The sequence below is a fragment of the Nycticebus coucang genome, chromosome 1 (assembly GCF_027406575.1).
Source record: "Nycticebus coucang isolate mNycCou1 chromosome 1, mNycCou1.pri, whole genome shotgun sequence".
In the NCBI taxonomy this organism is placed as follows: domain Eukaryota; kingdom Metazoa; phylum Chordata; class Mammalia; order Primates; family Lorisidae; genus Nycticebus; species Nycticebus coucang.
In genome coordinates, this window is record NC_069780.1 from 52,877,049 (window position 1) to 52,887,223 (window position 10,175).

The following is a 10,175-nucleotide window of genomic DNA, read 5'->3' on the forward strand; positions in this document are numbered from 1 at the left end:
TATAATTAACAATAAATTATTACATATCATAAAATTACTAATAGAGTAGAATGGAATGTTCCTAAAAAAGAAGTGATAAATCTTTGAGGTGACAGATACCTCAATTGCCCTGATTTGCTCACTACACATTGGATGGTTGTATCAAGTGCCACATGTACCCCATAAACATATACAAATGTTATATACCCATAATAATAAAAAATTTTAAGAAGTAGATTTTTATGAATACATACTTTTTATGCAAAAGCTGTAGGAACAATTAGAGATTGTTATTATATACTTATTTTATTATTTATTTATAGTTTGAAGAAGAAAATAAGAAAGAGTATAAACAACTGTATATTGTTAAAGAAGAAAGACCAGTAATGATGGAGTGGATATGAAAATACTTATTGTGAATTTTGCTAGTATTTATTTGAACATGCGATAATAAATACTTTATATGACAAAATTTGTTCAGACATGGAAATAGAAAAATGTGAGATCATATTATATCGCTACTTTTAAAAATTAATTTTGAAACTAATATAATTTATGTCCAAACGCATGAACCAGGTTTGATAGGGAATTTTCCCAAACTGAATTGTTTCCAGGAACTTTATGCCCTCAAATATTCGTGGTGTCTAACTCTGAAATGAACATCAAGCAAAAAACATCCACATTGTGCATGTTTGTGATGTAAAAGATTAGTGCCACAATACAAACCTTAAATTTTATCTTATTCTTAATTAAGATAAAACAGTACAAATAATTAATACATAAGAGGTGTAACACCACCAACACACACACCTGCATGTATACTAAGAAGAAATTTCAAAGAAACAAAATCCTGAGCACACTGGCTGCATCACTGACTACAAACATTCTCATGCAAAAGCCATATGCCTAGCATAAGTGTTATTGAGACAATGTGTGTCAAGAATGTGGAAGAAAGCCAGTCAACAAACTTCCATGAAATAAGTAGGTTTAGTTACCAGAAAAATAACCTTTGGACAAAAAAAAAAAAAAAAAAAAAAAAAAAAATATATATATATATATATATATATATATATATATTCTGTCACCCTCAGTAGAGTGCCATGGCATTAAAGCTTTCAGCAACCTCAAACTCTTGGGCTCAAGCATCCTCTTGCCTCAGAATCCAAAATAGCTGGGACCACACAAGTACTCCACCCACCTCTGCTTCCCAGAGTGCTAGGATCACAGCCTAATTTTTTTTTAGTTTTTGGCAGGGGCCAGGTTTGAACTCGCCACCTCCAGTATAGGTGCCACCCTAGCCTAATTATTTGAGCCACAGGTGCCACCCTAGCCTAATTATTTTTTAATATATTCTTATATACTGTATGTCCTTAATTTCATTATTTTTCTTTAAATGTTTTTAGTACAATGCTTATTATTTTTTTTAATTAAATCAGAGCTGTGTACAATAATGCATTTATGTGGTACATGTGCTTTTTTATTTTTTTGGAGACAGAGCCTCAAGCTGTCACCCTGGGTAGAGTGCTGTGGCATCACAGCTCACAGCAACCTCCAACTCCTAGGCTTAAGCCGTTCTCTTGCCTCAGCTTCCCAAGTAACTGGGATACAGGCACCTGGCACAATGCCTGGCTATTTTTCTGGTTGTATTTGTCATTGTTGTTTGGCAGGCCTGAGCTGGATTCGAACCCGCCAGCTCCAGTGTATGTGACTGGCACCTTATCCCCTTGAGCTATAGGCCCCGAGGCAACATGCTGGTTTTATGTATAATTTGAAATATACTTACAATAGCTGGTTAACATTGCCTTCATCGTACTTTCTTAATTACTGTTAAGACGTTTATATTCTACACTTAGTAGATTTGAAATATTAACATAGCTAACTATTCACTGAATAAACTATTTCATTCATGTTTTCATTAGTCAAAATTTCAAAATCATTTTTATCTTTGGTCAATTGATATTTTAAATTCAATTCTTTTTAATACTTAATGCTAAGAGTAGTTAATCCTTAATACTAATATTAAGGTCATTTATGTAACACTAAGATACTTATCACATCTCTATTTTATCACCCGTTTATGTGAAATAATTACGTAGTTACACAATTAGTTACATAAATAAGGAGGCTCTTTAGGCAAAGGAAATGATACCACTTCTGCTGAATAATAGCCTAAAAGGCTTCACACAGCTTCATATTTAACACCATTCCCTCATTAGCCAATGTACAAAAGTGTGATTTTGGTGCTATAAAAAGCCATGTGGTGTAGGAGCTAATAATCTACAGGTGCTATGGAAACCATCTATACATGACCTGATAATTTTTGAGGGAGCACGTTATTTCACACTGATGTTCCCAGACTCTGTGACTCAGTTCCTGGCTTGGACTCTGTGCAGCTGGTCCCGTAAGTAGTGAATAGCTTTGCCTTTAGAAGGCCTCAGGCTGCTTTGGCTGTAGGTATTTAGAAGTGGCCAGATTTCTTCTCTGCCAAAATGTTTCGACCTTCTGTCTATTTTCAGCAGAATGTGTGAACATTAGAGCTTCAGCCCAGCCCCTCCTGCTTCAGGCATCCCTGGGTGTTGTTCACAGCCTCTTTCATATACTGCTTGGGGAAATGGAAGTCAAAACAACATTTTTGGAAAGCAATTGAAAAATCTTTATTAACAGACTTAAGCTCTGTCTTTCACTTTGACCTATGTCAATTCCCTTGTAGAAATCTATCTAGAAAATAGATATATACATATATGCACATACAAATGTATATATAAGCAAACAGTTTTCTTCACAACAATGATTAATCATGTTAAAAGTGAAAACTAGAGGGGTCTTGGAAGGATACCAGCAACAAGAAACTGGAAGAGAATGTCCGACTTTTAGGGGCTGAGGAAGGATTGTCAAGTGACTACCAGAAGAGAAATACATAAGCGTGGGTCAAAGGGAACTGCAGGACAGAGGTCCCTAGCAATGACAAGCTCTAGAGAGGAAGAAGCACCTTCAGCCATTTGCCAAGCCAAGACCCTGAGGCTACCAACCAAGAAGCTTAGAAAATCATCCAAAGTCCACGACCATGGCTCATTAGCAATGGCTCAAAATCTTACAGAGGATGAAGAAACAGTGGAAGATTCAAAAATTGAGGATGAAGATGATGAAGCTGAGGTTGAAGAAGATGAACCCACAGATTTGGCAGAAGATAAAGAGGAAGAAGATGTATCTGGTGAACCTGAAGCTTCACCAAGTGCAGATACAATTATCCTATTTGTAAAAGGAGAAGATTTTCCAGCAAATAACATTGTGAAGTTCCTGGTAGGCTTTACAAACAAGGGTACAGAAGATTTCATTTTTGAATCCTTAGATGCCTCATTCTGTTATCCTCAGGACTACCAGTTTTATATCCAGAATTTCACAGCTCCTACTTTGAACACTGTAGTGCCACCCCAGAGACAAGCAACTTTTGAGTACTCCTTCATTCCTGCAGAGCCCATGGGGAGACGACCCTTTGGTCTAGTCATCAATCTCAACTATAAAGATTTGAATGGCAATGTATTCCAAGATGCAGTCTTCAATCAAACTGTTACGGTTATTGAAAGTGAAGACGGGTTAGATGGAGAAACAATTTTTATGTATATGTTTCTTGCTGGTCTTGGGCTTCTGGTTGTTGTTGGCCTTCATCAACTCCTGGAGTCTAGAAAGCGCAAGAGACCCATACAGAAAGTAGAAATGAGTACATCAAGTCAAAATGATGTTGACATGAGTTGGATTCCTCAGGAAACTTTGAATCAGATCAATAAAGCTTCGCCAAGAAGGTTGACCAGGAAACGGGCACAGAAGAGATCAGTGGGATCTGATGAGTAAATGTTCCTTTGTGCAACAATTCGGTCTTTACTTAACCTGCCCTAATGTTTTCGGCCTGATGGGAATTAGTGCAGAGAAGCCATATTACCATAGAAGGCAACTACTACTTATGTGTGGACTGAGAAATCAGAGTCTGTGGCGAAAATATGCTGACAATGCACTGCACTCGTTTTTCTAAAGTAACAAACTTGGTTTTTTTAAAACCATTAAAATTTGTGTGTGCGTGTGTATGTATGTGAGCAGTTGGTCTTACCAGAATCATTGTTGAACAACCTGCAATAAGCCTTTAGAATGCTAAATATTAAAAAAAAAAAAAAAAGTGAAAACTAAACCAAAATTTCTCAAAGTAATAACAGGTTAAAATTAATCAAGAACATTTATGTAATGGCATGTCAGACAGCCACTGAAAATGAAAAAGTAGAAAAATTAGGGAAAAAACATAAATTATAAAAATAAATCGGGTAAAGACAATTTTAATTACTTAAAACATACATAGGAAAACATACTAGAAAAGTAGTTCCAAATGGCGTATAAAGTACACCCAGGCCATGACAGTTTGTTTGATGCTCTATTTCTTTCTTAATAAAAATTGGCTCTTGGGCGGCGCCTGTGGCTCAGTGAGTAGGGCGCCGGCCCCATATGCCGAGGGTGGCGGGTTCAAACCCAGCCCCGGCCAAATTGCAACAAAAAAATAGCCGGGCGTTGTGGCAGGCGCCTGTAGTCCCAGATGCTCGGGAGGCTGAGGCAAGAGAATCATGTAAGCCCAAGAGTTAGAGGTTGCTGTGAGCTGTGTGATGCCACGGCACTCTACCCGAGGGCGGTACAGTGAGACTCTGTCTCTACAAAAAAAAAAAAAAAAATTGGCTCTTATTTCTAGAGATAAAATAGTGGTAAATGTAACTAGTGACCAGCAATGTTTTGTTATAGTTTCTCCCAATTCCTGACCTGAGAAGTAGGGGGATGAGAAGAGAACCTTGTTTTTGGCTCCTCTGTCTCGTCCAAAGATGGTCCATCTGAAGATGGGTCACTGAGCTACCTTGCATTGTCTTTTCCTGAGGTTCACCTACTAGGTGCCATGTAGAAGTGAATGATTTGTAGCCCATCTGCTTTTCTTGCTTAGTGTGAAATATTACAGTGACATTCAGGACTGTCTCATTCCTGCACTTAGCCATGACAGGCCAGAGCATATGTGCTATTTATACTCTAGTACCACAATACTTGAAAAAATATCATCTTGACTTCTGCTCTCTTTCCACATCTCTAGGGAGACAAAATCACAGAAGTAACATCAAGAAATCCCTCACGTAATCACCATAAGCAGATATCATAAAATACAGGCATTTAGAACATAAGTATATGTCCACACAATCAGGGCCCGTTATGTCAGGTTTTCAGAATTTCGAGAACACTTTTTGGAATGTGTAAGGCTGTTCTACCTTCCGCACCTTGGCCTCTGTCCCTGACCTTTCCCAGTTGCCTTCAGTAGTGGAATGTCTCCAGGTAGCAACCTCAGCTAGTCTGCCCTCTTCCCAAGACCGAGGACTGCTTCCGGTTCCAACTTCCATACTCCATCAGAACATTTACACTTCTTTACCTCATGCATGTTTCTCATATATAATGGATTATTTGTTTTTAAGGAACCTAAATGTCTTTCCTTCAATGAACATATTCAAATTTTATTGTGCAATCTAACAAACATTAATTTTCCTTCATACAAAATTTTTCATTAACGTAATTAAAAATGCACTTAAAAATGCACAGAAAAAGGTACATGTATAAGCATCCTGGACAGATGTGTATTTTATGTCTGTTTCCCTTTGTTCTGTAGCTCTTGTGTGCACTCTGCATCCCGCCTTCTTGCACACGTGTGCTCTTCACATGAGAATTGGATGAAAGGGTAAGGAGGAGTCAGTGTCAACCCATTACAATTATTGAAAAAAACAACTAAAGACACATGGCCAACTGATGGTGGTTTAATAACACTTTCTACATATGTGCAGGGAATCTAAATTTTAAATTAACTTTTCTTCTTTAGTAAAAATGCAAGTTATATTCCTTTTATGGTCTATATATATCAAATTACTAGGGAATTTGGATGTAATAAATTTTCCAGCTTTATTGAGGTATAACAGAAAAATCACACATATTTAAGGTGTACAATGTGATGTTTTGATGTATACATTGTGAAATGATTACTACATGCAAACTCATTACCACATCCACCACCTCTCACAGTAGTAACCTTTTTTTTTACGTGTATGTATGATAAGAACATTTGAGAGCTATTTTCTCAGCAAACTTCAAGAATACAATACAGTCACACTGACTACAGTCACCATGCTGTGTGTGAAGTCTCCAGAAATTACTCATTGCACATAAAGCTTTGTATCTCTCGACCATCTCCCTATTTGCAACACCACTCAGCTCCTAGAAAACACCATTCTACTCACTGTTTCTGAGTTCAATTTTTTGAGATTTCACATACAAGTTAGGACAATTAAGCTCACAAATTCATCCTAGAAAAAGTACTATATATCTCATTGCTGATATCATATGGTGAGCTTTGAATTATTCCCTTTGGGAAACTACGCCCCGACACCATCTCCTAGTCCACCCTTCAAAGCACTTTTTCTAGGATGAGCTTTTATGGCCATTCCAGAAAGAGTTCCAAAATCGCTTTGCAGTGTGGATTAGGCACTGGCCATGGTGGATAGCTTCCCAAGAGAGCACTTCAAAGGTGACCTTACTGATAATCAGTAATAAGGTATGCAGCACTTTTTCTAGGATAAGTTTACAGACATTGTCTGACCTGGTATAAATGAGATAAAGCAGTTTTTGTGTTCCGTGCCTGGTTTCTTTCACTTTCATGTTATGTCCTCCAGGTTCATCCATGCTGTTACAAACAAAAGGAGTTCACAGCAGGGATGAACCTGGGGACATTATGTGAAATACATATGTGTATACATATCACATTTCCTCATCCATCTATACGTTGATGGACACTTAGGTTGATTCCTTATTTTGGCTATTATGAATAATGCTGCAATGGGAATGCAGATATCTCTTTGATATACGAATTCTCTTTTCACTGGACATACTCAGAAAAGTAGGATTACTGGATGATAGGGTAGTTTCATTTTAATTTTTGAAGAACCTCCATACTATTTTCGATAATGGCTATGCCAATTTACATTTTTCCCAGCAACATACAAGGAGTCCCTTTACCCTACATCCTTGCCAATACTTGGTATCTTTTGTGTTTTTGGTAACAGCCATTCTAACACATGTGAGGTGACATTAGATCAGGGTCTTGATTTGCATGCCCCGATAATTAGTGATGTTGTGCATATTTTTTTCCTGCCTATTAGCTATTTATATTTCCTCTTTTGAGAAATGTCTATTCAGGTACTTTGCCATTTTAAAAATATGATTATTATAATAATTTCTTTGCTAATGATTTGAGTTCCTCACATATTTGAATTTCTTATCAAAAGGGTGGTATCTTAGTATGTTCATGGGTTAATAACAAAAATCCCATAAACTAGACCACTTATAAACAACAGAAATTCTTTCTTATACCTCTGGAAAACAGGAGATACTGGAAGATTTGGTGTCTAGTGAGGGCCCACTTTCTGGTTCATAGTAAGCACCTTCTCACTGTGTCCTCACTTGGGGAAGGATCTAAGGTAGATTCTTGGGGGTTAGTGTACTGTAGTGTAGTACAGAGTGCTATAGACTATACGCACTAATCCCACTTATGAGCATTCTACCCTCATGGACGAACCACCTCCATAAGGCCTCATAGCCAAATATATACTGCACAGGCCTCATAAACAAATATAATCATATTGATTATGTTTCACTATATGAGTTTGATGGGGAAACAAGCTTCAGATCACATCATATGATTTACAAATATTTTCATCCATTCCATAGGTTGTCTACATTTTGCAAATTGTTTCTCTGCTGTGCAGAGAATTGTAGCTCAATTCAATATCAAGAAGATATTTAGTTTGATGAAACTCCATTTGTCTATTTTTGCTTCCCTTGTCTTTGCTTTTGGAGTTAAATACAAAAAAAAAAAAAAAAAAATTACCCAGGCCAATATCAAGAGCTTTAAGTATATTTCATTGAAACACAAATATCCGATGATTAGAAAGTTTCATAACTATGTTATAGGTGTAAAAGAGCAATATTATTCTTAAGAAATTAAGAGAATGTCTTTGTATATGTACAGTAAATTCAAAATGTTATCTTTGCCTTTTGGGGAGGAGGCTTTATTCTATATGAAAATTCATTCCAAAATACATGAAAAATAGTCATTGTAAATTAAAAGTTCTCGTAAACCCATGTAACTTAAAATACCATTAAAGGTCATCATCATAAAAATAAATGATTTTCTTGATTGCATCAAACTTTAGTAGCTTAAAGTGTTTGATCTCATATGCCAGTAAACTTAACAAGACCTTGAAACTTCAAAGATTAACTTTACAGGGCAAAAAAACCCAAACATGAATTAAAAGAAAAAGTGAAATATATAAAGCATTTCAAGGCTTCAAATAGTCAAGGATTTTTATTCTTGGGAAGGATAAACTACATAACGTAACAGATGTTCTATTTCAAATAAGATAACAGTGATTTTTGTTGAATATATCTATAGTTACTAGTGCTGATGAATACATTGAATGTCCCAAACACTAAAAATGTAAATAAAAGGAGCAAGGAACAATTAACTTAAGTCTACTGCTTTATTTTCTTTTTATATCCATAAAATTATGTCTATGTACTTATATGCATATTTATAATCAAGTTGTGTTTGTTGGAAATCCAGGAGACCAATTTTTGTTTTCTAAAACCTAACTTAAAACACCAAAGCTTCTAAATACAATATAAGTTATGCACTATTTATTAATCAATTTTTATTCTGTTATTTAGCACTTGTAACATTACAAAAATATCTTCTAGAATTTGTGCATTTATAATGTGATTTTATGATGGGTAAACTGATGGAAAATATTGATGAGTATCATGATATCAGTGAAAGAATTAATTACCTTAAATAAAAATTAAGTTGGTATGGTAAAAATTAATATATATTTTATTTAGTCAGTAATAGTCCATCAAGAATATAGCAATTATCACTTTCAATGTATAATGATATGGAACATATCTAAAATATGTATTATATATACTATATATACTATGTATTAATATACATACAAATAAATATTAAGTGAAAGCTCCACAATACAATAGAAATATTTTTCTTTCCACTGTATTTGTTTTAACCTATATCCTCTGAACCTAAAAATAGGTCCAGGAATATTATAGATATAAATGATTACTTCAAAGATTGCAAACATAGTCAAGATTATTTATATATACAGGGTGTCCCAAAGATGATTTACATGTACAGGGTGTTACATTTTCCCTATTTATGGTGACTTTGGTCCTTACAGTCACCATAAATAGGGAAAATGGAAAATTGTAGCTCAATATACATTTATAAAATATTCATCACAAAATTTTACAAAATACTTATAAAACATTCTATCTGTGTTGGCCACCTCTTTGTAAAATTTTGTAATGAGTATTTTGTAAATAAATGAACATTTATCTATAATTCCCATTTCTCTAGGTGTGACTTTTGGGATACCCTATATACCAATAATATATGCCCATATATAAATTTATATGTATATTAATCCATAAACTTTGACACAGAGAGTATTTCTAATCTTTACTTTTGCAGTAACAAGGTGCTTTATAAAGACTTAATTTTATATATAATTTTTTTTGGAAAAAATATAATGATATTTGTAATCAAGAATATTTTAATTAAGAAAATGCCCATAGGCTCAGCGCCTGTGGCTCAAGCGGCTAAGGTGCCAGCCACATACACCTGAGCTGGTGGGTTTAAATCCAGCCCGGGCCCACCAAACAACAATGACGGCTGCAACCAAAAAATAGCCAGGTGTTGTGGTGGTCGCCTATACTCCCAGCTACTTAGGAGGTGGAGGCAGGAGAATCGCTTGAGCCCAGGAGTTGGAGGCTGCTATGAGCTGTGATGCCACAGCACTCTACCCAGGGTGACAACTTGAGGCTCTGTCTCAAAAAAAAAAAAAAAAAAAAAAAAGAAAGAAAGAAAAGAAAATGCCCATAAAAAAAAAGATTATTTAAATATTTAATTACATCTTTGACAACCAAGAACATTAAGTTACTAGTAATTCAAAGATAATATAAGAAATTGACTCTTTAATTTCATGAAAATATATTTGTACTGTTTATTAAATATATATATATGAGTATAATAAATCTAAAACTGTTAAAAAAAAGTCACAGTTGAC

At 35.2% G+C, this 10,175-nt stretch overlaps 1 protein-coding gene across 1 annotated transcript; it reads left to right on the forward strand.

Annotated features, from left to right (window-relative positions):
- The first annotated feature begins 2,940 nt into the window (after nucleotides 1-2,940).
- Nucleotides 2,941-4,127, forward strand: LOC128590275 (translocon-associated protein subunit alpha-like). Its single transcript, XM_053597568.1, has one exon. The coding sequence runs from the start codon at nucleotides 2,941-2,943 to the stop codon at nucleotides 3,826-3,828; it is 888 nt and encodes a 295-aa protein (XP_053453543.1). The 3' UTR covers nucleotides 3,829-4,127.
- Nucleotides 4,128-10,175: the final 6,048 nt, after the last annotated feature.

Coding starts and splice junctions, on each gene's coding strand:
- LOC128590275 (XM_053597568.1), top strand. CDS start 2,941: ATGACAAGCTCTAGAGAGGAAGAAGCACCTTCAGCCATTTGCCAAGCC.